The following is a 27,417-nucleotide window of genomic DNA, read 5'->3' as shown; positions in this document are numbered from 1 at the left end:
AGTGCGAAAAGTCCTTACGTAATTAATCACCGTTCGGCAGCGTGGGAAACGCCGCATCAGGCCTTCACTCATGCTCCATCGACGACCTTTAAATTCTATCAGGAATTATCGATCGTTTTACTCTTTATGTATTCTCTACGCTGTCGTAACCGTGACGCTTTACGCGGGGGCTATTTTTAGGGTGAAATCGAAAACGAAAATATGCGGGGGGGACGAAACAAGTGCGTACACATTGGCACCGAGATCCATTCGAATGCAACTTTTCTTCGCAAAGTTTATTCGTCAAGTTTCCAAGAAATGCTGCTGAGCGAAGCAACGAAATTTCGAACCGTAAAAATCTTCGTTTTACGAGGATTTCAACTGAAGAAATATCCTGCCAGGCAATTATCGATGGACTCTGCGCAGAGTCGAGGCGAAAACACCGAAACGCGTGTTTATTAGAGCTTCTTGAAAAACGAGACTTAACGAGAACTGCACATTTTGTCGTCCCAGAAGGCGTCTGACCGTCGCGTGACTCATTTCCAGGCGGCGGCTTGGCGCGTCCAAAGATGACTCTGAATTTGGATGGGGGTGGAAATCCCGGTGCTGGAACTATCACAGCTACTTCTGGGGCGGGCGGTGGCCAGTTCATCCCAAAAAAACCCGGTGGCCTGAGCCTTGGTCTACCACTGGAAATAACAACTGGTCGAGCTTCAGCTGACCTTGTTGATGTCGAATTACCCCTCGAGAGACAAGGGTAAGTTCGCTCCAACTTTTTCTATGCTTTTTTCCAATTTTATGACTCACGCTCTTGCGGACGTTGTCAGAAGAGCGACGGAGGTAGACAAATATTTTTGTAAAGTCTTCATAAAAAAGACCTTCTTTGGCGACCGCTTTGAAATTCGTTCAAATTTTGGAACCAGAAGTACGAACAAAGCACCTCTGATCACGACTATGAATTAAACACGCGCTGCAAAGACGAATCTTATGAAAATTTTCACTCCCGAAGTTCTCGGGGATGAAAACTGCAAAGCACTTAAAATTTTTACAAGTTAACAAAAATATTATATAACTAAACGGATTTATGAAATTTTCTCTTCGTAAATATTCAGTTGACATCGAATTTTGTGAAAAATAGTTGTTCTTCTGCATTTTGTGACTTTCCATTCAAACAGATGGTACCATGGATCGATAACGAGAATCGAGGCAGAAGCTGTACTACGACTACTACGTGAGGGTAGCTATTTGGTGAGAAACAGCGAGTCAACCAAGCAGGATTATTCTCTGTCCTTGAAGTGAGTACTAGTCGAAAGTTTCTCGCATTTAAGTCTGCTTCACTTCTGACGTTGATATCCCTTAATCTTTTCGGCTTATAAAGAGACGTGTATAGAAATATGTGTCCAACGTTACTATATATTACTCCAAATCCGTTCTGAACTCTCGAACCTTTTTTTCCATTAAAATATTCGCGAAAAGGGAAAATAATCATGTGCACACAGCTCGGGGCTCAGCAAACTCGCGAAATCTATTCATATAATCAAAAGGGTCAGAATATTTATTTCACGCTAATACCTCATTAGCATTTTACTGAAAATGCTCGTGAGACGCGTCAAAGAAGTTCGTTTATTCACGTTTTTGTTATATTTTAACTTAACCGAGAAATAATTTCATTGAAATAAATGTCAAGAAACCGAGAACCGAAGTTGCGACGTTCGCGCTCAGTCAGAAAAAGTGTATCTTGCGAAAAGTCTTAATTCACAACGAATTCGAAATGAAAAAAATCGTTGGACGAATCGTTGCATGGACAATCATTCAACTGTCACGTTGTTTCAAGAATTTTTAAGATTCGAAATGAAAAATTGAAACGCTGTCAAAGCATCGAACGAAATTCAATATTTTTCTTGCTTTCTCGATGTTACAGGAGCGCTCGTGGGTTTATGCACATGCGAATACAGAAAAACGAGGAACTGAATGCTTACATATTGGGCCAATTCAGCAAGCCGTTCGAAAGTATACCGGAAATGGTGCGTCACTTCAGCGTCAATCGTCTTCCCATACGCGGAGCCGAGCACATGTGTCTCCTCCATCCAGTCATAGCACAGCTTTTGTAGCGCATCTACAGAAGCGCCCTCTAAAGCGCTGACATATTTTATCAAAAAATCTCCAGATTCTGCAATCTCGAGCGGTCCTCATTGTGTTTAATCATCGTCTCATGATTTCGTGTCATTTGTGTTACAACTGTTTTGTTCGCTGATGGATCAGTGACTGGAAGGAATCGACGTCTTGGCCGATTGAAAAAGAAAAATCGAACGTCTCCAAAGGTCTCGAGCGCGGTGTTTTCGAACGACGAAGTCCTCCAAATCGCATCGTCCACGTCATCGAAACACGACTTCGATTGACCTGCAACAAGGGAAAAAGGAGCAATAAACTTTTGGACTCGTCAACTTTCCAGAGCTCGACGGAGATTTTTTTCGACAGCCGTCGTCGTGCGGAACGTCTGTAAGAGGACAATAATTAAAGCGTTTTGTGCAAGAGGAAAATACTCGCACGAATCACAGTCCGGTCAGAGGTCGAATTGCTGTAGGATAAGTAAAGTTCGTATAAACTTTCGAGTACTCCGATTTTCGAATACTCATTGTCCAGCCTCCCGGAATACTGTTTGGATGAGAAACCTTGATAAACAATTTTATATAGTCGAACAGAAGGAATGTACAGATTACAGGAAAATCTGCGATTGGATGGTCGAAAGTGTCTATGTGCGTTTGAACAATCGCTGAATTTGGTGAAAATAACTTTGAGGGGAATCCCAATTTGAAGAGCAATCTCAGAAAAACGCGTCGACTGAAATCGAGACTTTTGCAAAATTTCACCCCCAATGAACTCCAGTTTACAACATTCGATTTGTCACCAAAGATTCTGATTGTATTTGTGGATATTTTACACACATACGGTCTCAGCCAAAAACTACATTTTATGAGGGTATCGACAGATGATAATCTCGAATCTGCTTATATGAAAAAGTTATATCAATAGGCCCACGTTCTGTTAAAAAGGCGAACAATTTTTTCAGTTTTCTGTCTCGTTTGAATTCATTCGAAACAAAAAACGAACAAAAGGTTGGAATTCGTTGGCCTGAGCTTTTTGAGAACGTTCGAAACGTCATTGAAGAAATTTCCGATTCATTTATTCATTCAAGTGTCATTCAAAATTCAACTCGTTTGTTACCAATGTGAGAATTGGCTTTCACGGTAAATTCACGAACTTGACTTTTTCATGCCCGATTTCATCAGTCTTCCCCGTGCAAAAATAATAAAAGTAAAAGCGCAATCTACCTCCGCCACTTTCCTAACGATTCAAATATTTGATCGACGGAGAATCGATCGAATGATCCATCTCCATGGGTTACTTGGACAATACACGATACTACTGACGAGATACCGATGAAGAAAAAACCGATAAAAAAATGAATATGATCGGGAGTTGTGAGAGCTGAGAAGAGTGCTCGAGCTGCTGGATATAAATAAATGAGTGAGAACCCAATGCCAAATATAACTTCCATAATAACGTGAGCGATGTCCTTTTGGACGCTCCCATAGTCCATTTTTGCTGATAAGTATAATTTAGGATTAGATCTCACCAATCAACGGGAATTCCCCGTTTCATGCAACACTTGCTATGAATTAATTCTTCTTGTGTTCTTGAAATCCTATCAAGACCAATAATTTTAGATATTGAAAAAAAAAAGTTCAATGAAACCGGTACTTTTTTTATGGGGCTGAAGATAAAGAGGATCAGGAATGTATCATTTGTCTACGAATACTTGAGGCTAAAAAAACAGCAAATTATTGAAAACCATCGTTGTTTATTTGTCGATCTTGAGAAGGATTGAAATACAATTCTCTTCAAATGACTTTTTTTACACTGGATACGTACATTTGCAATATATTTTTAATGCTACATGAATTTGAATACTTTTTTTAAAAATCAGAAACATAAATTATGTATTTTTGGTTGAACGCCAGAAAAATTGAATGTCTCAAAACCTCTGAAATTCGAAAACTAAATAGCAACAAATTCGAAGCTGCTTGAAATGAAAATCTTTTGGAGCGCACGAGTGAAAATCATCCAGAGTCGTCGGTTATTTTTCATTGAACAAAAATCCTTTTCATTTCCGATTCCGTTCGAAACGTGACGTTCCTAGTGCTAACATATTTTCCCGTTGAGTGCAGAACTTTGATGATTCGCTCAAGTGGATCATCCGTCCGAGAATTAATAAATTGACAATTAATTGTACGAAGATTGAGGGTGGAGAAAAAGTTTGGGAGAAACTGATACATATTTTTTAATGTGATATTACTTTGTTACAGAACTAGCCTAGTTTTTACCTGTGATTCGTTACAATGTTTTGTTTTAAGGGTTGAATTATAACTTCTTCATCGAAAAAGCATCGAACAAAATGAAAAACCAAAATTCCGAACCCGCCCAAGCCCAGCTTAAGTCATAAGCGAGAATCGTGTTGATACATGTAACAATAATTTTAACTTTGGAGAATTCGAATGACGCTGATTTTCCCAAGAACAATCCTCCGTACTCTTTAATCAACAATAACGTGCAATATTATTTCATATTGAATTGTTCATTAATAAAAAAATATATATTTATGCATACGCGACTCGAAAATCGTGGCAATAAAAAGCCAATTTCCGTAATCGCGCGAGATCCGTGGCGTAACAATAATCACGTTACTCAACATTGAAGTACTTTTAAAAAATATTTATTCCAACTGAAATGATCTGTTTTGTTTGTTGCCGTTATGACTCTGCTGTTATTCAGTTATTTTTAATAAATTCTCATGAATCGAAGTGAGTGCTAAGAGAACAGGGCAGCAAGCGTTTTCCTCGTTTTTATTTCCCAATCATGTGGAATAATGAGGTGCAATAATTCGTGATCGATGAAGAATTGATTTCCTTATTAATATCCGTTCGTTGAGAAATACGTCCATTATCTCGTAATTCATTCGGTCAGAGACAAAAATATATATTCCAAACGAATGAGAAGACAAAAAACTGTCGAGCTTTCGCCATTTTTTTGAGGATACTGAGCTCAGGGCAAGGATGTACAGAAAGATAGGATGGAAGGAAGGAAGGAAAGAAGAAGGAAGGAAGCTTAAAGAAAGAGGCCCCGGTCCGTTGATATTAATATTATATTTATATTTTTATACGTTTAAGATAAAAACAACATTTTCCTTTGAAGATCATTCGATCGATCCTTATTTAAAAAAAAACGACTTGCACCATCGTAAAAAAGGGAAGCACGTATGAGCGAAAAGAGAAAAAGAAATGTATACTTTAAGCTGCCAGTATTATTAACTGTAATCGATAATGCATATCGACGTCAAGATTGGAGAGGTGTATGTTAATATTCTCCGTATATCCGATACGTTATGAAAAAAGAAACTAATGATTTCGTACTTGTAGCGAATCGATAAATAAAACCCGCAAAAAAAAGAATTAAATCGCAAGAGGCGAAGTTTGTTTAATCGTGACATAAGGCCGTATAACTCATGTTACAGAAAACGTAGGATTTAGAGGCTTAGTTAAAAACGGGAAAGATAAAATAATAATCATAGCCCTGAGTACCAGTAAAACCGATCACATGCTGTTCGTATATACATAAATAAAAGTAATAACAATAATAATATTCGGTTTAGACGATATCCGACAAAAGTGTAGATACTTCCTGTACCTTCGAATTTATATGACGTAGAATTGTAACTTACGTGTATTGAATCAGTTACATGAGTAAATGAGCCTAGCTGATAGCCGTTTAGGGCGTTTTTTTTTTAATATTAAGGAACTAAAAGAAGATCGAAGAGGCCCATGTACTGAAACAACCAATGTAACTGCGCAATTCCAATATCCCATGTGTAATTTTATTGTCCGAATTAGTATTGCCCTTGGAGAGAATATTCAAAAAAATGCCGAAAAAGAAGAAAAAAATATATCAAATGGGCCGTGTGGAATAGAAAGGGTAATAATAATAATTGAGGCGCGAATATTTTTGTTGTTACTGGGATCGTCAAGCAAAAATAACGTAACACAAAAGTCAACCACTTCGTTAGGAAGTAGAGTGTAATTTGGAAACATCCCGGTTAACATTAGTTATAACAATACTAATAATTATAATAATGATGATAATAATAAAAAAGTTTCATAATAAGTTTGTTCAACATTTTTTTATTACCATGAAAGTTCATTTGCTTTTCCTTTTCAAGCTCTCAAAACATTTTTTTACTCGTCAGCCTCCGTGAGCATTTCCATTTCTTCCTCTTCTCCCTGGTTGGTAACGAGAGAAGGTTCACGCACGACTTCATCCATCGGAGCCGGAGGCTCTGGAACCGTCTCACTATCGTCAACCGTCGTTCCGGCTTCCGCACTCGGTGGGGTCGATGGTCCCATGGGAATTTCTACATTCTTAGCTTCCCTAGATGTTTCTGAAACTCTGCGAGTGCTCGTACGCTTTGGCAGTGTTGCAATGCTCGAACGTCCACGTATTACCTGACTCTGTCTTTGCGACGCGATACCAGCTTCAACCATCTGACGAATATATATTTCATTCTCAGAAAAAACATATCAAACCATGAAATTGAAGTTCGGTTGTAGAGTTCAAATAAGAATCGACCAGACAATAACAAAACTTGGCTCAACTACCGATGGAGAGCGCGGTGTTCCTGGAGGAATCTCGACAGGGCCGTCTGCATCACCAGGAACCGTTGTTGTTTCCGATTTTCCTGGCATCGGCCTACTTCGATACAATTGTCCATCGTTCCCTTGAACGACACCCTCGGTGAGCTGTATGGCCTCGGGGCCCCATTGGGTCAAAAAGTGTCCCATTCTCATGACCCTTTGCTGAGGTGTTGTTATCGTGTGACTTCCACCACAATAACGGTTGCAGAGATGGTCCCTTCGGAATAATATTTTTATTTCAACAGTTCAAGTACAATTTAATAATTGAACTTGGACCGTCCCAAAAAATTGCTATGGAATTTGAAATTATTGGAAGTTTATAAAAAATGAGTTGGTATTTTTGCTTTCGTCACTGCCATATCATACGTTATTTTTAATTCTTTGACATTTAAAAAAACTATTTTTTATACCTTGGAGATTTCATTGATAATTCTTCTTTCACCGGTTTTGACTTCCTAGCGAGGTCTTGCATAGCTGCTTCGAATTGTAACATATTTCTGCTTGTTGGTAATTTTCTCTGTTGCTTTCTCACCTGATCAAGTTCATAGGTCAAATACGGTTTTATGCTTTTCGAGCATGGCAACGCCGGTGCACGATAATTGGAACCGCCGTCTTCCATTTTCATGACAACGTTTGCATCGCACGATATGCATTGTACATCGCTGAAAAATGCAAAACAACGGTTTATGAATACACTTTGGAGATCGAAGATCTCCAACTACATTTTTGAAAACTTAATTTGTTCCTATAGTGAAGAGACTGTTCAACGTACCTCAACATTTTCTTAGTACCAGCAGCTTCATTTTCTCGTCGCATTTCTGCCAGAGCTTTTAGTTTTTCCTGCAACGTCTTAAGACGATTGTTAACAAAATCCTTGAGTGGTGAAATCTCAATTTTATCGAGTTTTCCCTCGATCTCACGTTGAACCTCGTCAAGTGCTTGCTGCCACACGGATTCTTGTTGGCTGAGTTTCGTAATAGCGTCTTCGAGACCACGCGCAAGATCGTCACAAGCCGCGTCGAACTGATCGTGAGAAACTTTCCTATTAACGGCTCGAGCATCGGCTTTATCAGCAAGAGCATCCTCTAAATCTTCTTTATCGGCCTTGATCGTTTTCAGGAGTTCGATCTGCTCGATCAGGGCCTGAATCGTGAAAGACCAGAGATCCAAAACCATCCTTTAGTCCCTACCGTGACAAATTTCATTAACAAAAAATAAGTTTTTAGAAACTCTACGTTCGTATGCGACTCCCGATTTTCCTTTTCGTCCATCAATCGTGATGCCAGCGAATTCATTTTCTCCATGTCTGATTTCATCGTTTGAATCTTTGCAACCAAATCCCCAACTCCTCCATTTCCATCAGCGCCCAATAACTTCATTGGATCGTTGTTGAGCTTTTCATTAACACATCCAATTTCTTTCTCCAGCTCCGAAACTCGGGCCTCGAGTTCTTCAATACTATGCTCGTAGGATTGAGGCTCAGAAACTGGGGAGCGATTCGATGCTTGCACTTTTCTCACGACTCGGGATTCAGTTCGTTTCAGGGATAACTTCGATGGCGATTCTGTACTGGGTGGACTCGATACGTCCTCGGTATTTTCACTTTCTATCATCGTCATCATTCATGAGCGTACAAAGATGAAGAAAAAAGTGTCTGGAACTACTGAATCACCTTGAGCGAACGAAACAGCAGGAGCACTTCCAGTGATCTTTGGAACAGCTGGACCCTTTGTTTCCTCTGCAACAGTAGCAACCCCACCAGTTGTAACAGGGTCCTTCGGTGGCTGACTGAACGGTCTTGGTGATTCAAGGACTTCAACAAGTTTCGAGTTCAATTTCCCAACATTTTTTTTCACTTCGACCATTTCATTTTTCAACGCGTTTACGTCGCGCTTGAGATCCGTTAAGTCAATGCCTCCTATTGAATAATTCATTATTCTAGCACGTAAAACAAATGAGAATTTGGATGGTATTGACTGAGTTTGCACGGATGGAAAGCAACGTAACTGTAGCAGTATAAAATAAAAAAAATATCAAATTCTATTGGTGCAACGTTCAGTTTTATAAATTTTTGAAAACAATTCTATTTTCTCAACCTATAACGCTGCGTCGTTCCTGATTTGGCTTTGGTTTTTCTTTCGCAGTTGAATTTTCAGGTGCTTTTTTGTTATCTGTTTTTTTTGTGCTGGATGTTTCCTTGGATGTATCACTGGCCGCAGTACCAGGATCTCCACCAGTGGCGGGCGGTTTTGGAGATTCGTTTTCCTTACCAATTGCAGGGGTTCCCGGATCATTACTCGCAGAGGGAACATTAGCTCCAGATTCCTTAGTACTCGAAGAGCTTTGCGGTGCTTCCTTTTTCCCTTCTTTAGCAGAATTTTTAGATTCTTCATTTGTTGGTTGAGTCGCATTGGCCTTGGGATCCCCTGCTTTTCCTTCTGCATTCACTGTGCTCATCAAATTTGACAAATCACCGCTAAGATAACCCAATTGATTTTCCAATTCGACGATTCGTTCGTTTAGATGATCCACTTCTTTGGATGATCCTCCCGAAGGGCTGATCTCAATTTTGTCGCCCTTGATCAAATCTTGCACCATCGTTGTGAGTTTTTCAATTCCTTTTTCACAAGCATCCAATCTTTTGTTTATATTTATAACGTGCCACATGTCGCTGAGAGGATCAGTTTTACTGCTTCTAACACGTTCTATCATCTCAGGATTTTTAGCTAGTTCATCAAGTGCTTCGAATCTCTGCTGGAGATTGACCACTGTTTCCTCAAGTTTTTTAAAGCCTAAAGCCGTTGGAGTTGCCCCATTAACGACTGGTTCAACAAAAATGACGGACTGGCGTTCCCCCTTCATTCCAGCACTTATTTGCTGCTTTGATCCTGATGTTTTTTTGGCTGCAGACACTCCGCTTGCAGGATCTTTGTTTGTGTCTATCAGTCAATACCGACCATTCACTTCATTTGTATATCATGTTAAACGTAATCTCGTCATGTCAAAACGAAAATTGTAGTGAAATTCCATAGATAGAAAATTGTACACGAATTACATAGATAAAGAATTAGCGAAATGAAAATCTGAACCGTTTTTCCCTCGTGCTGTAGCCGGTGCACTCGCAGCCGTTCTTTCTGCGTTATCAGATTTACCCGAGTCAGGAACACCGTCTACATCGCGAGTATAAACATCAGCATTGATTTCTTTCCGACTGTCATAGTCACGCTGGATCGTTTTTGAACCTGAATTGATTATACTATATTCATGAAGTTGCAAGCTCGTCCCTGCTTTAGCACTTTTAATCATGGCCTGCAAACGGTCGATCGTGGCGATTAACCAAACTGTTTTTGAGAGGAATGAAACATTTAGAAGATTGCTTTCCGAGCGGGAAATTTACTTGTATACGATTCGCTTCATCGCCTCTGTACTCAACTTTCGTCGTACGAAGATTAATTTGATGCAGCAACACGTGAAGAAAATTGTGAAGTATGTTCAAATTAACCGTACCGATCTAATGTAAATAATGGAATGGAATAAAGGAAAAAGGAAATTTTTAGGAAGTTCGCATATATTTATTCTTATTCGAGCGTACCTCGGGGGTTCCCAGTGCGAGATCCAACATTTCTGGGAGAGATATTTGTAAACTGAGAGCATCTTGGCCGAGAGAGCTCGCAGGATTTTCAGCCGGTGCTCCCGTTGCGTTTGCAGTCATTGCGAAAAATTATAATTACTATGCTCCCGCACTAAAACGACGTGGTCGAAGCACCATTGAAAAAAAATGGATTCGAGATTGTTTCTATATGCAAGGTCAACTTCGTCGCGCGCGCGGAAACACCGCAATGACCTGTGACGTCACAGTGCGAACGTCACGCCGCCAAGCGACGGATTGGGTGGCAGAAAGTTTGTCTTGCCGCCCGTAAGAACTGCACTTCTATGTACGTCTGAATATTCGTTGCTACTGTCCACTACCACCTTTCTCAGACCTGTATAAACGACCGTGGGCTGTGTAGATAAAAAAACAGAGAAAGATATCAAGAGACTCGGTATCATATATATAATATAATGGCAAATGGCAATAACAACAGCAACACCAGCGCAGTACAGCACTCGAGTCGTTTACTCAGTTTACATTTGCGATATAATACTAACCTATAACTGGGGCACATAGATTAACGAATGCAATGAATTTTTAGGTGAGGCGATCCGATAAACGGTAAAAAGGGGTTGAGGAATTCGGAAGTGACAGCGTGAGCAGCATATATAATATGTTGCTAAACCTACACAATGATATTGTGTTGTGAATTCGTATAGTTCTTCGATTTTACGATATGTGCGACGTTGATCGAGAAGTGAGAAACTTGCTATTTTTATATTGAAGAACCGAAAAATAGAGAGAAAAATCACGGAAATTCGAAGACTTCACCGCCTTAGACAAACTCAAGTTAACTAGTAAGGAAAATGAACTGTGATGTCGACTTTTATAACGCTTACAATAGAGCAAGTTCAATTTTATAACGGTGTTTTTATTGAATGATCAAGCTTTATATTATTGCGGTCGTTCTGATGATTTCAAATAATTCTTTTTTCAATGACCAATAGTTTTTTGTGAAATTTACTTAAAATTCGTGTGTGCAAGTGACAATTTGAGAATCGTGTGCCTTATCGTTTTTTTCCCCCGAAATATATTTTTTGTTTCCACGAATTATGGTTCATTTTTTGTACTGATGTAGTCCATTCACAATACTGATATTAACAACAGATTAGGCAGTTTTGCAACACTCTATTTTTCTCCAAAAACATTACATTCACTGGCATTTCAATACATGCCGGCACTATTGATTTTGTATTATGACAGAAAGTAAATCAAATCGATTAATATATTTCAAGTGAAGATGTTTGCCAAATTTAATCAATTCATGAGATTTGTGAAATCATCTTTATCACATCATGTAGAGAGAAAGATTTGACTGGTAGGGAAATAAGTGATTTGGGTTCTCCTTTCGATAAGCAGATGCCTGAAAAAAATTCCATTTATATTTTAATGAATAAAAACCATGAAAATATCTGTTTTTCAGAGATGGCCTCACTAGCTCTGGAAGAGAAAATAAATAAGATTCGTTTGAGAAACGAAGAGATAAAGAGAAGATACGAGGTGAATAATTTCATTCATAGGAATAGAAACACAATCCATAAGTCTCATGGGCATAATGCAATTTCCTGATGTTTTTCAGGAAGTTGAAGCGGACAAGAAAAATGCAGCAAAACTAGATGCTTTAGCGAAACCAATTCTACAAGAGGATTGGCCTACAAGAAAAGAACCTCCAGAATTCTCGGGGCCGGTGAAGCAGAACTCAAAGCCAAAACAATCCATTAGGAGACACAATGATCAGCCGCCTCACCATTACATAGGAACCGGGGAAGGGAAAAAAAATCACACTTTTGCGGATGGTCAGGGTCCTCCGCCGGACCCAAAATATAACTTTTTAGCTGATTCGGAACGAGAAGAACCTGGGAATGAAACTTCTGTAGATTCTGATAGAAATCGGGGAAGGAACAAAACTACCAGAGGTGGATTCAAGAGGAGAGGAAGTGGAAGAGATTGGCATGCTAAGGTATGAAAGATTAATGTAAAGTACTTTTTGTAGTAGTGGCATTCATCTGAAGATCGTTTAACCACAGTGATGAGCACATGTTTTCAAAGGGCTAGAAAAGTAATGGGCAAATAAGAGATGTTGAACCATTTGTAGGAACACTGGAATCAACATGAACCTTCAGGGAATACGTCACATCCAGATTACGAAGCCTGGAGAGCGGAAAGGAACCGCATAGACGAAGCTCGAATAAGCAGACAACGTACGGCGGAAGGAAATTGGCGAAGAGAATGGGATAACGATAAATTTCATCTTGCAGACGACGTTACCAAACGTGAAAATCGAATTTCATTGGGTGACGTTGCATTGCGACAAGAATATAATGAAAATGACAAACATTATCGTTCACCTCGAACAACTTCGCGAATTTCTCATCAATCGAACTCCCGTGAATCCCATCAAGTCTCTTCTTGGTCCGAATCAAAGAAAAATCACAGTGGTGGTGCTGAAAACGAAAAACGTGTTGTCATTGCGTCGGAAAAGAGCATTAAAATTTTACTCAATCCTCAAGGACCGATGGCATCGAAGTCGTCAGTGATGAGCGTTAAAGGTCAATATAAAAATCAATTCTTTTTTGTCCACTTTTCACCCGCAAAAAAATTTTGCACAATTTTGATTTTCAAAAAAAAATTTGGTGTCGATTAACACTTGAGAAAACACTTTTCATGAAGTTTTGATTATTTTACAAGAAAAAAATTATCAATCACTCGTTGGGTCAAGAAAATGAACATTTTGCTTACAGTGAGTTCACCGAATATCGCAGGTACGGGAAGAGTAGGTCCGCGTCAAAGACCTCGGGTTATGTACAGCAGCCAACTGGAACATGTAGATTCATCCCACGTGAACGAAGGTCCTTCGATCGGGAGACAAAAGCCAAACGATGAGAATACAAAAGTTCGTAATTTCGAAGCCCACAAAATCTTGTCGCCGAAAAATGTCCATGAGCGACGTGGAAAGAGCGATGGGAAAAATTCGTCCTCAGGAAAAAAAGAGGAATTTGAGGGTACACCAAAATCCGTCAGGAAAGATTCTCAAAAATCACCACATGCTCAGAAACGTGTAAACATTGTGAATCATTCTACCAAATTTTCGCGGGATCTACAAAAACCCGAGGAATCATTGAAAAAGGATTCTACCACATTTCTTCGAACCCAAAAAACGAAAGATACAGGAAATAATTCGAAGATAAGTCGGGATCTGACAACAAATGCAAATTCAATTGAAAGCGAAAAACTAAATTTGCTCGAAGAAATGGACAGCAATAATGAAACAAACGATGAACAGATTCGCGAAACAACACCCGAACATAAAAATAATGAGGCTCAACAAGAAAACTCCACAAGTTTGAAGGACGAAAGTTGCGAACAAATATTCGGAAATGTTCCATCAGAAAATTCAGGAAGTCACGAGAATGTAAAATCCTTGAACGCAATTCCAGATATCGGAACATGCAATCATTCGGCCGATGTCAATGAATCTTCGGAAGCAATAAGTTGTATGAATAGTGGAGATATCAGTACCGACAGTGGATTCATAGAAATGCCGAGCAATAGTAGTATTCACGATCTTTCGGACAACTTTGCCATAAAAATGAACGACAAAATTGACAACGATTGTCCACAGTTATTGCCATCTACGAGTGAAGCTTCCAAAAATTCATCATCCATTGAAGGAAACGAAACAGAATCACAATCAGTTTATAAAGGAAACCTTGACGATGGATCGCTCTCAAACGATACAACAACTTTGCCAAACGATATGCATTCTACGATTTCTTGTGATAGCGCAAACAGCTGTGAAGATAAGGATAAGAACGAAAATGGAGAAGTATGTGAAGTACAATCGAAAGAAAATGCAAACTCCACTGACGAAAAAATAGCGGAAATTCCAAGGGACCCCAACGTATCAAAAAATTTGGGCGGTGATGAAACTCAAAATATTCAAGAGAATTCTTCCACTGACATGAAAGAGGAAATTCTCGATGAATCTCTGACGTAGAGAACTTCCTGCAAAAATACTGGAAACTTCAAGAAATTAATTATGATGAGAGGAAAAATCAGTATAAAGTAATTAATATATTCTGTCCACATAAGGGGAAAGGTATCACAAATATTTATATTTTGTCTTGAACTAGATTTCGAACTTTGGCCTCGGAATACGCGTTATTAGAATGCAATGAAATTTTATCTGCTCTGTGCAAGTTGTTAGCACTATCTTTTCTCGTTTTGTCACTAAATTTCCAGAAGCGATTAAAAAAATAACGAATTTTCCAGAGTGTTAACCTCCGTAATAATTGCAATGAAATATCGATGCATTCTAATGATCCAAATTTCAAAATCATTAATCCAGTGGATTTTGCAATAAAAGTCCAAGTCTTCGCTTAGGAAGATCGTAGACTTTCAAACTACTTACTATTTCGAGTAGACAGTAATGTTCAATGCTAATTTTATGATAGCACATGCAGTGCAAAATGATATTACGTTTACCATATTTTTCGAGAGTAGAATATCGTCAATTATTTGGCTGTAATGTGAACAGAAATGTTCAGAATGAAATTCTGCAACTGTAGAGAAAAGCTAATGATTTACATTTCAATGCGTACATCTAACTTCATCGCTAATAAAGTCCTTAGATGTTAAATTTTTTAAAAAGAAATTCCAGTGAAGTGGAATTATGTTCCAGTCCTGTAATTTTCGAAAATTTTGCTATCGTCATTGTATTCAATGATACAAGTTTTAAATAACTAGCAGAATCGATAATTCTCTGGCACAAAAAATGCAATGACAGTTTCTGAACCTCATCTGTGTTACATGTTGCTCTATGCTCAGAAAGGTCTTCAACTAAATATTTAGTAATTAGGAAAAATGATGAATCAGCTACTTACTAAATTATTGAATGATATTTTTGTATTGTGCAAAAATATTTTTATAATCTCTTTTGTCGAAACTAACCGATGCATATTATTTTGAAAATGGGGGAAAGGGGAGATTATTTTGTCTGAACGAGTTAATTTATCGAACTAACGATTTAAAAAATAATCATCGAAATAATTGTTGAGAATAATCATAGTGAATGATTATTAATAATTGTTTGAATATTAATTTACTTTGTATACTTTTTTTTGGTTTTGTGATCGACGTGGAGGAATGCAACCCCATTATTTCATTCCATAACTTTCATACAAATTGTTTTTCGTGAATATTTATATGTTTATGGATTCGAATTTCTCCATTCAATTCAACCAGTGATTTTATTTTTAACGTAATATTGGCGATGTTATAATTTATTTTTATCTGTTTACAATTTTAACAAAGTTTCTATCGGAAAAACAATATTTATTATTGTGTTGTTCTCACAGCGATGAATTATTTATTTTTTAAACATGAAACGCTAATGTTTCGCGGGTATTCATCATTTGCACGGTTTTTATTCTACGATGGATGTAACATTCTCCGATGATTTTTCGACTTCTGTCAGTTTAGTCGTCAGCAACATCGGCGACGACAATTCTGAAGACTCCATAGCATTTGTTATGCGAACCCACAATTTCTCGTTTTGTAAATCATTCTGGTGTCAATGATGAATAAAAGTTTAGTAACAAGTACAAGTTGTCTTAGATTTTTTTTTTTGAAATAATGGAATAAAATGGGATAGAAAAAGATTGAATCTCATTAAAATTTACTTCGTTGAAATGGAACAGAATTTTTTTTCTAATTTATCACAGGCAAAATAGTTTTTGAATTTTCCTTCAATTTTTTGAATGCAAAATTAACGTACTAATATGATTAACCGAGTACCTTCACTGCTTGTCTATAACATTCAGCGAACTCGTCGTAACGCTGCAGGCAAATATTCAACAAGCACAAATATCCCCAGATGTCTGGATTGATATGATCGCGTCTGTTGGCCTCGGTCAAAGCAACTTCAGCGTTCTCGAATTCGTTCAACTGAGGAAATCAGACAATGGGGAGGGAAGTCCGAATTGATAAAATTTCACTGTTTGTTACCTCGTAGCATGCAATTCCTAATCCTAGCCAACTACTCGACGTTGGTGAAGTTTTGCACACGTTGAGAAAAAGCTTCTTCCCTCGACTGTATTCCTCCGCTTGTAATAGGTAATCAGCCAATCGGAGATTGACCAAATGAATATCGAGGGGTCTGTTGAAAAGTGTGCTCGCAAATTCGTAACACTCGATAGCCAATTCAGAATTTTCATTTTTGAAATAACAGTGACCCATCAAAGCACTAATTGAATAATCCTAGAAAAATCAACGAATAAATGATTTTATAGGCAGGCATCATTTTTTCAGAAATTTCGACTTTGTGTTTGACAATAGAGAAATAATTTGATTGAAAAAGAATTGGACTTTGAGTATTCGATGCTCACCATTCCATGATTGTGTTGAGCCTCCCTGAGGTGTGTCAAAGCATCGTCATATCTTCCCAACAGGTAATGATGAACTGCCATAAAATAAAGCCACGAAGTAGATCTTCCTGAGAGTAAAAGCTCTTCGGCAAGAGCTATTCCTGCAAACTATACAAATAAATAAATAAATCATTCAAAAGCTTCAAAATTTGGTAGCAACAATAATTGCACATTGTTCACATAGAATTGAAGCATGAGCTCATTATCCAAATACAATTTTTCGATGTTCAATTAATAAGCCATTACTCACATCAAATAAATTTAATTTCAGTAAAAATACTGTCAGTATCAAGTAGATCCGATTTTTCGAGCAGTGAATCGTCGACCATGCTAAAGGCTCAGTGTCGAAACAATCCAAAGGAATTCTATCACAATCTTGGTCCAACAAACACTGTTGTGCTACACGAATTGATAAATCCACTCCTACGAAGATAGATTGGTGAAAACTTAATTAGTTTTCGTACAATGCGAATTATGTTGAGAACTCTTGAATCGTGACCTGGAAAATATTCTGTACGAAGAAAAAAAAGATGCAAGATTCCCCACGCTTCGACGGAACGAGGATAGAACTGTGTCGCTGCTTTTAAAAAGATCTCTGATGATTTATAATCTTGTGTTTCAGCGAGCAAAACGCCGTAAAGCAACAATCTGTTAGAAAAGTTGAAACAGCCATTGTGCACGAAAAATTCCTGGCATTAACACAACCGAAATGTGATTTCGGTTTCAATACACTAAAAATTCTATTGCTTTAACAAAAATCAATGATTGTGCACCCACGCGAATTTATGACGTCTATCTACAGAAATTGCTTCTCTGCAACACGATAAAGCTTTTTCCTCGTCATTTATTTTCTTCGAAAATATTGCATACTTGAGCCAAGTTTCCGGGTCTCTGCGGTTTTTGGCTATTAACTAGAGAATGAAAAAGAAAAATAATGAAAATTATGAGAATTGCATCCCAAAATGTCGGTCTGCTACTAATTTGGAATGGAAAAATGAAAGAAACTCGATGTTTCACTTACACTCAGGTAAATATTTTTGGCTCTAGCAATGTTTCCCATCTCGTAAAATTCTTCTGCATAAAAACAGACATTATCGGTACTATTTTTCGTATTATTTTCACATTCATATTCGCTTTCACTATTTAGAGCCAAGTGCATCTGTTCGACAAAGTACAAATAAGCATTTGCCACAACGTTCTGCAAAATAATGTTTCAATCTTAATATTTTGATCTTGTCCATCAATGTGAGAATATTGAAGAAAGGGTTCGAAATTGTAATTGTCTCGAACTTGACATTCTTCGGAGTCCCAAGTGCCTGATTGCATCTTAAACTTCTGGTCCAAGAGTCGAACGATTTTTTGTTTGAGGCTCGTTTGAATAGATACGTAAGTTCCGGTGTCGTACAAATATTGAGTAAATCGATCGATTTCGTCCTTGATTGGATACAAACCCACATTTTAGTATTGAATTAACTTTTCGAAATAAAATTCGGTAACTGATCGAATTACCGGAATGTAAGAATATTTTTTTTCCGGGACTTGTCCAGATAAATGTCGGGATGAACCGTCAGCTCTTTCGTCTCCATCACTGAAGTCCTGTCACGCATATTCAATGGAATTTCCAATGACGATTCAATGAAATAATTTTGGTTTTAACGAGACAAAGTTTTATAAACGTCAAAAGTCATCCCAGCAAAAATTGAATCTCAATCAAAATGGTTTTAATACTCGATAACTTTCGATGATTGTTTCGGCTAATTTTTTAATGCAATTGTTATACTGCTCCTCCGCCAAATCACCGGTATAAGGATACGGAAGTAATTTTTCAGGAGCTCCGATCAAATCGCGCAAATCGTATGTCAAGTTTCCGTTCGTAGAAGGCAAAATTGCATTCAGAAGTTCGAATTGCATTATCACGAAGACAGGTTCACTGGATTCGTTGGTCAGTGGAACACTGGACATCAACACCGAATCCATTGAAGACAAATTGATCTGATTTAAAAAAAAAAGAGTACGAGTCATCCAAGACGAATTAGTGAGTTAGAGCTCGAGGAACATCAGTTCATACGGACGAGCTTCTTGTGTCAAGTTTTCCTTTCTTCTCTCGAGATTTCGGTTCAACTGTGTTTGCATCGGCGAACAAGACTTTATTAAAACCTGTTTTTTCCATCATTTCCGTCGTGCTAAACGAATATAGTTGAGCAACCGTCCGAGTCTGCGTCCCTGAAATGCGAAAACAAGAATTGTGAAATCCTATGAACCAATGGGCACGTCTGATAATAATAATGATTGGGAAGAGCTTAAAATTCCTTCCGAGTATTTAGCAAACGTTTACTCACTTCCTGGATATAAAAGTTCCGAAAGATCGACATAACACTGATAGAATTGAGATTTTGGGATTTTTGACTTTGTCTTCCCATTCTCGGTTACGTTGCTCGTTATTCTCAGTTGCAATGGCCAATATCGGTACCTTTCGAGCAATTCATAGATATTAGATAGTAAAATAAAATACTTAAAAAAATGATGGAATATTTTTATAGACATTGCTGTTTCCATTGGGAAGAAACTCGTGATGCGCTACAATAGAATTTTTCGTACTTTTCGAGATGGCTTTTCATGGCGTTTTGACCAGGGTCCAACAAAATGTGACGACTCATATAATTCCATTCAATTCTATGACTGTCTTTTTCGACTATGCTCTGAGGAAAAAGAATTTCAATGGGGATGCATAAAAATGTACTTCATTTGAATTTCAGTTTGATCTTTCAATTCGATTAAACTTCAAGGTTTCCTTCGTACCTTTAAATCGATATTCTTAAGTGGATTGTTCGTATTCCCATAATCACTATCAATTTTGTATTTCGACAACCTACCACGACCCTCCAACTTGCTCAGAGTATTCCATCTTTTAGTTAATTCGACGTCACGATATTTTGAAAATTTTCCGTCATCGAAGAGTACAACTTCAATTTCCTTAAGTAAAAAATCGAAATTCTCAGTTTCTGGGTCCGTCGACCTTGGGAAATTTGATTCCTCAAACCTCATCATCGACGTAGATCATCGTTGCTGCTTTATAGTCGCAGTTTTCGGTGAAAGATGCTGGCAAATTGTGCATACTTTCCAAAGTAACGCTGAAACAATTCACTTGCCATTCGGGAGGCAAAAAATTCGTGTCGTTCTGTGAAAGCGATATCGTTAAAACTGGTAGATTCAACCACGAAGTTCCTCCGCTACTGGTATGCTGTTTTGGTTCTTCGACTATAAGCTTTTCCGCGACATTCTTCTCCCCTGAATCCGAGATCATTTAATTACTGTTAATAATCTCTCAGGTCCCATTGGAATGAAAGTCGAATATCCAAGTTCTGAGGAAATGTAGTTTCTTCCAGTTTCATCATATTTTCTTTCGCATTACCCAAAATCACTGGTATCATATCGACATTGCAAATTCCAATGGTTTTTCTTTCTCTATTCGAGCTTGCAGAGGATTTTTTTCCCAATTTTTGTGTTTCCCTTTTCCTACTGTCACCGGCAGCCGACGAAATGGATTTGAGTTCTGCATCACCCTCGCTCTCAATAACTCGAACTGCAAATACCACCAGATTATTAACAATATTAAACAAAAACTTGATAGTACAATTTTGACCTTAGAACGATGTCCAATTCCACTAATCCATTGATATTAACATGAAAATTAAATGCTAATCCAGAGAATAAAAAAAAGAAGGTCTAATAGATCCTTGTACACAGAATTTTGATAAAATTTCATAAAATATAATTTAAAAAATAAAATACGAAATTAGTATCAAAAACCTATGAGAGGAGAGGAGACGACTGAATCGATATTTCTCCGATCGGTGACAGCGATTCGGAAACTTGTAGAAAAATCGATGCGATGAATGATTGGCGGATCCCGGAAATCCGGTTCAATTTTGATCGGATCGCTTTCTCCAATGAGAGTTCCATCGTGCTGAATGAGAATCTTGATGGAGATTGGTTCTCTCTTGACCTGGAGGAAATATGAATATATTAGAAGAAGGAAGAATAACAATTAGAAGATTGATTTTGAAAAGAATAGAAAACGTTACTTACAATATTCTCGATGGTGTTAACAGTGACGTTGATGAATTTCTCGACCACTTCAGAAGTCATCGGGGTACAAAATAAGAAATGCTACTCTCCTATTCTCTTTCTTCCTCTTTATTCAATGGCTCTGTTCTACAATGAATACTTTACAATTACCGAACTTTAATGACCATCGAATCTCGGCAAGATTCAAAGATTTTACTTCAATTAGAATCTTAACCGTTAATTGCTTATGCATATCTACATAATATCTTCGTTTTTTTTTTATTTTATCGATTATCGATCAATTATTCATTTGTTACGAAGACTCTAATACAACGACTCGTATACGAGTTTGATTTACGAAGTATAAACAGATGGCGCGTTATATTTAAAATGCAATTTTTTATTTCCCTTTTTCATATCTTTGTCTCGACCTACTGAAAAATTTGTTTGTGCGATTTCCGTTAGTAGCGATTTCATTATTAATCAATGTATATTAATTGATAAATGCGATAAGGAGCGTTGATTTAGACACTCAATTCGTGTATTGTCATGGCCAAGCTATATATTTTGACGGTAATTGTAAATGCGCAATGTTTCTTTTTTATTGAATTTATGAGAAGAGGATAATGACGCGTGAAGTTTGAATGCTCGTTTTTTCTACGTTTTACTGATATTCTGTACAATCATTTTCTAAGGTCATTTGTTGAATAAAAATCGTGTGCCAAAGATTCCCTGGCTGTTGTTTCAAATATGTACGAATATGATGTACATCAATGATGAATAGTGAATTGTTCGTGTGAAATATCTACACAAAAATTCCTCGGAATTTTCAAAAATTCATTTCCTCTTATTTTTAGTGATTTTCTTCATTAGTTTTTTTTTGTATTTCGGATGGTCTATTCGATGCAAACTATGCAAATTTGTATAAATTTATCAAAGCTGGAAAATCGTATTAAAACACACACGTTCATCGTTCGTTGAGAAAAATTTATAATTTGCACGAACTAACGTATCAAAAAAATTTATTTTTTGTAGGTTATTCCGATCAATCGTTCTCTGTTTTGCTGTTCATTCGTGGTTGCGATATCTACTGAAAAACTTGTCGTACCACAATAAAATTTTCAAAAAGTTCTATTTTTACCACTTTTCCTACTAGTCTCCAGCTGAGATTTACAACTCATTGAGGCCGAAGCTATTCGTTCTCGTAACACAAAGAAACTTTATTTTATTTTTTCTTCATATATATCGGCTCCGACATGGAACTTGAGGATCAATTCAACCGGTCAACTCGTAATATTGCAAGCTTTCAGGAACGCTAACGATTTCCCAACCTTCAGTTACGGACAATGAAAGCAATTCCTTTATAGAAAAATCTTAATTTCTTATGCGAGTCAAAAAATCGTCGTAATGGAGCTGAAAGCTACGCATCACAGCGTTCCACCCCAGACACCCCATTAATGAACAATTTTCAAGAGCTGCACATCAAGGTGCCACTAAATATCATCGGAGAATAAACTTTTAGCTGCCAGTGACATTTTCTCTCTAATCTTTAGGCCTGAAATGATTGCAAATCGCGCTGGACTTTCCGACACAGCTTTATTCGTAATTTCACCCTTTTTCTTTCGTTTATTACTACAATATGAAGACCAGATTAACGATTACCACAGACAAGTATACAAGATGAAATAGACATGCATGGTTTTGCTCAGGTGATAGAACGTTCAATGAGTGTAGGCGAATTTTACAAACTTTCGAATATAGGAAAAATTCTTTTGAATTTAATGATAAAAATGTCAAGCTTTTTTGGCGTTATTTATTTTTTCGATGCATGTATACTTGGTAGTTAAGAAACTTTACTCTTTATCGTCGAAAATTAAACTTTTGACATTGAAATTTTCTTTCAAGCAAAAGTCCGACTCAACTAGGTGAGTCACTTGAATCGAAATTTTCGAAAAAAGGTAGGAAGACGAGTTTTTAAAAATTCGATTCGGAAATAAGCGCATTTATCAATTCATTTTAGACTCTCGAAGTGGCATTTCATGATAATAATTGTTCTGAAGAAAATATACGCTAGATAATTGCAGTCTTACTGATAATTCCTAGTTTTTTATTGAATCATCGTAATCATAAATAAATGGAAATGCAATTTAATAAGTACTCTCAAAATCGGAATTAAGAAATAAAAAATCTGTTACGGGAATGTTTTCGCTGGTATAAAATGTATACAAATGCAAACGACTAGCTTTTTTGGTTTAAGAAACGAGCCATTCATTTCTTCTTAAAACGCTGTCGAATAAAGTGAGACATTCCGACAAAAAAAGTCCATGAGAAACGAAATTATGTAATACGCCCCTATTTTTCGGAGCCACTGTTTGAGCAAGCTAAATTTCGCTCTTGTTCCTCGTTTCTAGCAATATTGTGAAGGGTTATTTGACGATGGTTACGATTTTCTGTTTCTTCAGACATTTATCAATATGAAATTTGATGGAGAAGCAAAGCTCAGACTTCCTCTCGGTTAATTCTGTTCGTTTTGTTTTCCTAAGCTATACAGTTACGGACTCTACATTAATACGACAATCGCATAATTTTTTCCTTAGTCTTTCCATTCGGAATCAAATGTCCATTAATTTTCGTTACCTCCACATACTCCATTTTTTCTCTTCTTTTCGATGACATCAATTAATCTATATATTTCTTTTCTTAATGCCCGATTTCTGACGTTCAAGATGTATTTCTTTTTTCATAGAGGTAAATTTCATTTACGTCGTACAAAAGGAAATCGTTGTCTTATCGCGGTTTATTATTTACTTTTATATTTTATCATCGTTTTAAGAAAACTGTCCATTTCGTTGATTGCGAAAATTATCAATTTGTGAACTCATTAATCTATTCAGTTTTTTTTTTCAGTCATCTGATACGAAAAATAATTAACGATATCCAAATAATTTTGGTTTTTCAATGGATTGAATCACCAGATATCTGGAGTTTTGATTTTCACATTCCAGTAATTTTAGAAACTAAATTTCTCAGCCTGGCGTGAGTCAATTTTGTAAACTCTGAAAAATGATTTAAAAAAACTGAACAATGCAGGATAGTCTTAGTGGAAATTATTTTTTATTTTCTCATTCCGAATCAGACGAAACAGAAAGTTTCTTGAACGAATACTAATAAAAACGAGATGTGTCATATTTTTATCGATTGACCCATCTTTTAACAGCTTCAGCCCAATTAGCTTCGCTGTCTTCTTCTTTTTCACCTTCCGCTTCTTCTCTTTCGCCTCTTTCTTGTTCCTGTTCGCTGGATGGTGTTGCTGACGGTGTTTGAGAAACGCTCGCGTTTCGTGCTCTCAGTTCTGCAAGGAAATCATTTTCCTGCTGATAGCGACGTTGCAGTTCCTCCCGCCAAGAGTTGCCACCTCCGCTACTGTCATCACCGTCCTCGCCGGCTTCGAAATCTAAGAGCACAATGGAAAGATAAAAATTTGACTAAGAGCTACACTCTTCAAAATTTTTGTTTCATTGATTCATTTTACGAATTAAATTCGTGATTGAAAAAGGCTGTTAAATTATTTTTTATCAGTGCGAATGTTGGATCTGGAGAGTCCAGGGTGATGGTATAAAAAGTATATTTGTAACACTGAGAGAAAAACTTTTGTTAATGGTAAAGAATAAGGGAATTCAAACCTAATATCTCTAAAATTCTAAGTCCTTACTAGATTATTATTCATTCTGTAAAACCTTTTCTCTCAATGTAATTAATTTGTGAATTTGAAGTGAAAAAAAATCTACAGCTATGTAGCTATTGTAACTGCCATAATAGAATAAACAAATTGATTGACGAGAAACTTATTAAGTTTCGTTTATAAATATTTGACGATGTAATATAACACATGGCTAAAGCAAAATTGTACGTACAGTTATAGTGCCAGGATACAATTTCATCTATCGTAAAGAACGCTTCGAGGACTATAAAAATTGCATGATTCATTGAGAATTGAGTTTCGTTTTAAAAATGTTATCACCAAATGATTTTTTTTTTTATCGTGAGAGGTGAGTTATGATAAAAATGACGAATGATCAATATTACCTTGAGTCTATGGAAACGGTACAATACGTGTTGAAGCTAAAAGTACTAAAAGAAAGATGGTCCATCGAGCTATTAGTGAAACCGTTGTTTTTGTACCAATAGAATTCAATGCAATTCGTGGAAAAAAATAAGTCATCCGATTTTATATCACCGGTGCGTCGCGGCTGGAGTTTTTTGTGGAGGAGAGAAGATATAACCTGAAAATAATTTTAACGAAAACTTACCAAGCGGTTTTCTGATGTTATGCCGCCCAGAGTTGTGGGAGTGTTCTTCCTGGTCAGAGTCTGCAAGGTACCAGGGGAACATTCACAGACGGTGCATCACACACATTCCACAACACGTCTAGAGTGTTATTTGTATTTTTTGTTGTTCCAGTTTGCAGTTATTATGTATATATATTAGGGTGGTTATGAATAATGTTGGTACGTTATACCACAGCAACGCGTGAAAAAAAAATTCTGTAAACTTTTCTTGCATAGAGCTTTCGGAACTTAATATTATATATTTTTGAGCAATTTCGATGGAAAATTTTAATACACTCAAACGAAAAACTCATGCAGAGCAGTCAGCTCTTCGAAAGTTTTTCGTGATTTTTGAAAACTGTAACTCATATTTTCTTAAACGTTGCAACAAGCTGGAAAAATGTTATCAAAAAGTTGTCGGAACATCTAGAAAAAGGCAGTCCATAGTTTTCAGTGGAAAGTGCAATGAAGTTATCCAAGTCCTTGAAGCTGTATGTTAATACTTTTTAGATTCATTCGCAACTCAAAAAAATAACTTCAACCACCCCAACATATATATATTTCAATGATAAAAAGGTCAGTGAAAATTGTTAATTTGCCTCAATCAACGTAAAAAAAGCTAAATCGTCTCAGTCACGTAGATGAATTCTTTGTTTTCATAAATGCTTTTTTTTTTTCTTATCGCACAAACTTTCAATTTGCAAGTCTGTCTTTGTCGGTAAATGAAGAAGTTGTTAGTACAATCTAAATCTGCAATTGCCAATTAATACATGTTAGTAGGAACGCAAGAACAGATTAATTCATCTGAAAATTCAAACCAAAATATAAAATGAAAAAACAATATAATACAGAAACCTCTGGCCGTCCTGCGTAATTGCGTGTATAGTCCATGTTACACACTAAACTAAAATTTCCTAATTTTCTATTCTAATAAATTGATGAATGATGCGACAAGAGAAAAATCAAACTTTCATGACAATGAATGGGTATTAACAAGAGATTTGTATATTTACATTGACAAAAAAAAACAATGTTTGGCAGATTCACTGCTTTTTTCAAACAATATAGAACAATGTCAGAACATGAATGTCCAAGACATTCACCCTTTGAACCACAGATTCAGCGTAGCAAAAAATCAGCGGAAGTTTGAAGATTTTTCTGTAATAAGCAATCAAACCAAATGCAATGCAAATTTTTCAGCAAGCAATTTTTTGAATCAGAAGGAAAGTCCTAATAAAACTTTCAAGTATTGACAGATTGATTGATTTACTGACAGAAAAATGTCTTTTTTTTGCAGCTTTCTTTAACCAACATAATCCTAAATGTATTTGGCATCATGATAGAACAGTGAATCTGTTTAGTACCATATTGTTAAACTACTTAAAAAATGAATTTATCTTTCATGGGTTTTGTTACAATGGTTGTGTACGTATCGTTCTATACAACGATAATGTCTTGCATGATATAATATGAATAAAAGTTGCTGTAGTGAAACGAAAGTTTAAAACGGTTTCAAGGGTTATGGAAATGAGTTAAGTGACCGAAAGAATGGGCCTTGTTTCAAAAACACTGGATTAATCCCCATAAAATACAAACAAAAAAAGTCGTTCGATAAACGGGAAGGAATGTTCGTGAAAAAAACTGACAGCCAATGTATCATTTGAAAAAAAATTATTTCTCATTTTTTTCGGCATGCCAGTTCCTCATAAATATGAATAAGTAAAAAATAATATTATATACATATGTATATGTACGTTAATATACTGTGCGTCATGCCTGCATTGAGAACACACTGAATATATTTTATCATCCGAGTTTTGTGGTGATAATAGAAAAATGTATGAACGAATGAATGTCCTATGGGCGTAAAAATTCCAATGAAACTACATGCTTCAGAATAAAGTACTCCCGTGTCTATGTTTTTTGGTCTAGGCCCATATTTTCTTTATTTCTTGAGTTAGCATCATCACTGCCTGAAAATATCTAATCGTATCGAATGTCGGAAATTGACATTTAGATAATATATGATTTGTGTAAAACAATGAGAAACAAAAACGGTATGAAAAAGCTCGGAAAAAAAGCTACTCGAATCGGTTACTCGGAGTTCAAAACACATCGACGAGAAAATCGTAAAAAAACGATTTCTTCGCAGTCCCCGATCAGTGGCTTTGTAATACTAGTTGATCGATTGTATTAAAAAAAAAAAAAAAAAACATAAG

General features: G+C 36.7%; 5 protein-coding genes across 17 annotated transcripts in view; 2 read left to right on the top strand and 3 right to left on the bottom strand.

The window, feature by feature from the left end:
* Positions 1-6,198, top strand: part of hwt (heavyweight) — a 151,843-nt gene extending 145,645 nt beyond the window's left edge. Inside the window, exons 7-9 of the mRNA XM_043421398.1 lie at positions 526-736; positions 1,155-1,274; positions 1,901-6,198. Coding sequence (XP_043277333.1) covers positions 526-736; positions 1,155-1,274; positions 1,901-2,090 — 521 coding nt within the window. The 3' untranslated portion in view covers positions 2,091-6,198. The remainder of the gene's footprint in view (positions 1-525; positions 737-1,154; positions 1,275-1,900) is intronic.
* A 1-nt stretch (position 6,199) lies between these two features.
* Positions 6,200-10,632, bottom strand: LOC122412096 (uncharacterized). Its single transcript, XM_043421399.1, has 10 exons — positions 10,318-10,632; positions 10,123-10,236; positions 9,815-10,034; positions 8,822-9,664; positions 8,398-8,643; positions 7,961-8,331; positions 7,498-7,868; positions 7,136-7,387; positions 6,690-6,942; positions 6,200-6,575 (listed from the first exon to the last, which is right to left on the bottom strand). The coding sequence occupies exons 1-10, from the start codon at positions 10,435-10,437 to the stop codon at positions 6,270-6,272; spliced, it is 3,096 nt and encodes a 1,031-aa protein (XP_043277334.1). The 5' UTR covers positions 10,438-10,632; the 3' UTR covers positions 6,200-6,269.
* A 50-nt stretch (positions 10,633-10,682) lies between these two features.
* On the top strand, positions 10,683-15,481 carry LOC122412100 (uncharacterized). Of its 4 annotated transcripts, none has more exons than XM_043421421.1 (6): positions 10,683-10,836; positions 10,919-11,174; positions 11,801-11,877; positions 11,957-12,337; positions 12,473-12,926; positions 13,119-15,481. In XM_043421421.1, the coding sequence occupies exons 3-6, from the start codon at positions 11,803-11,805 to the stop codon at positions 14,372-14,374; spliced, it is 2,166 nt and encodes a 721-aa protein (XP_043277356.1). In that variant the 5' UTR covers positions 10,683-10,836; positions 10,919-11,174; positions 11,801-11,802; the 3' UTR covers positions 14,375-15,481. The 4 variants fall into 4 exon arrangements, with proteins under 4 accessions (XP_043277356.1, XP_043277357.1, XP_043277358.1 ...); XM_043421423.1 differs by having other exon boundaries at positions 10,685-10,823; XM_043421422.1 differs by having other exon boundaries at positions 10,683-11,074.
* A 152-nt stretch (positions 15,482-15,633) lies between these two features.
* Positions 15,634-20,999, bottom strand: LOC122412336 (uncharacterized). The gene is made up of 18 exons (XM_043421806.1): positions 20,892-20,999; positions 20,613-20,808; positions 20,215-20,385; positions 19,843-20,090; positions 19,602-19,775; positions 19,401-19,501; positions 19,142-19,272; positions 18,875-19,025; positions 18,531-18,843; positions 18,093-18,236; positions 17,824-18,000; positions 17,580-17,713; positions 17,302-17,450; positions 17,053-17,225; positions 16,764-16,910; positions 16,384-16,635; positions 16,174-16,323; positions 15,634-15,943 (listed from the first exon to the last, which is right to left on the bottom strand). Exons 1-18 carry the CDS (start codon positions 20,949-20,951, stop codon positions 15,803-15,805), a joined length of 3,012 nt encoding a protein of 1,003 aa, XP_043277741.1. The 5' UTR covers positions 20,952-20,999; the 3' UTR covers positions 15,634-15,802.
* The window catches only part of LOC122412099 (dystrobrevin beta), a 23,994-nt gene continuing 17,560 nt past the window's right edge, over positions 20,984-27,417 (bottom strand). For 7 of the 10 annotated variants that reach the window (XM_043421411.1, XM_043421417.1, XM_043421414.1 and 4 more), the window contains exons 16-17: positions 25,181-25,240; positions 20,984-24,324 (exon numbers count right to left, since the gene is read on the bottom strand). In XM_043421411.1, the coding sequence (XP_043277346.1) occupies positions 24,062-24,324; positions 25,181-25,240 (323 nt within the window). In that variant the 3' untranslated portion in view covers positions 20,984-24,061. Of the gene's footprint in view, positions 24,325-24,956; positions 25,241-27,417 lie in introns of all 10 variants that reach the window. The other 3 variants (XR_006261289.1, XM_043421418.1, XM_043421419.1) reach the window with 3 other exon arrangements.

The sequence above is a fragment of the Venturia canescens genome, chromosome 6, assembly GCF_019457755.1.
Source record: "Venturia canescens isolate UGA chromosome 6, ASM1945775v1, whole genome shotgun sequence".
NCBI lineage: Eukaryota > Metazoa > Arthropoda > Insecta > Hymenoptera > Ichneumonidae > Venturia > Venturia canescens.
This window is presented reverse-complemented; position numbering and strand designations above follow the sequence as displayed.

Excerpts from the sequence above, each read along its gene's own strand:
- LOC122412100 (XM_043421421.1), top strand. The coding sequence starts at position 11,803 with ATGGCCTCACTAGCTCTGGAAGAGAAAATAAATAAGATTCGTTTGAGA. Across the intron at positions 11,878-11,956 it reads AGATAAAGAGAAGATACGAG|GAAGTTGAAGCGGACAAGAA; the intron begins GTGAATAATTTC and ends GATGTTTTTCAG. Across the intron at positions 12,927-13,118 it reads GTCAGTGATGAGCGTTAAAG|TGAGTTCACCGAATATCGCA; the intron begins GTCAATATAAAA and ends TTTTGCTTACAG.
- LOC122412096 (XM_043421399.1), bottom strand. The coding sequence starts at position 10,437 with ATGACTGCAAACGCAACGGGAGCACCGGCTGAAAATCCTGCGAGCTCT. Across the intron at positions 10,035-10,122 it reads ATGAAGCGAATCGTATACAA|GCCATGATTAAAAGTGCTAA; the intron begins GTAAATTTCCCG and ends GACCGTTTGCAG. Across the intron at positions 7,869-7,960 it reads ATCGGGAGTCGCATACGAAC|GCCCTGATCGAGCAGATCGA; the intron begins GTAGAGTTTCTA and ends TTCACGATTCAG.
- LOC122412336 (XM_043421806.1), bottom strand. The coding sequence starts at position 20,951 with ATGACTTCTGAAGTGGTCGAGAAATTCATCAACGTCACTGTTAACACC. Across the intron at positions 19,776-19,842 it reads TGATCTACGTCGATGATGAG|GAAATTGAAGTTGTACTCTT; the intron begins GTTTGAGGAATC and ends TTTTTACTTAAG. Across the intron at positions 17,451-17,579 it reads GATAGACGTCATAAATTCGC|ATTGTTGCTTTACGGCGTTT; the intron begins GTGGGTGCACAA and ends CTTTTCTAACAG.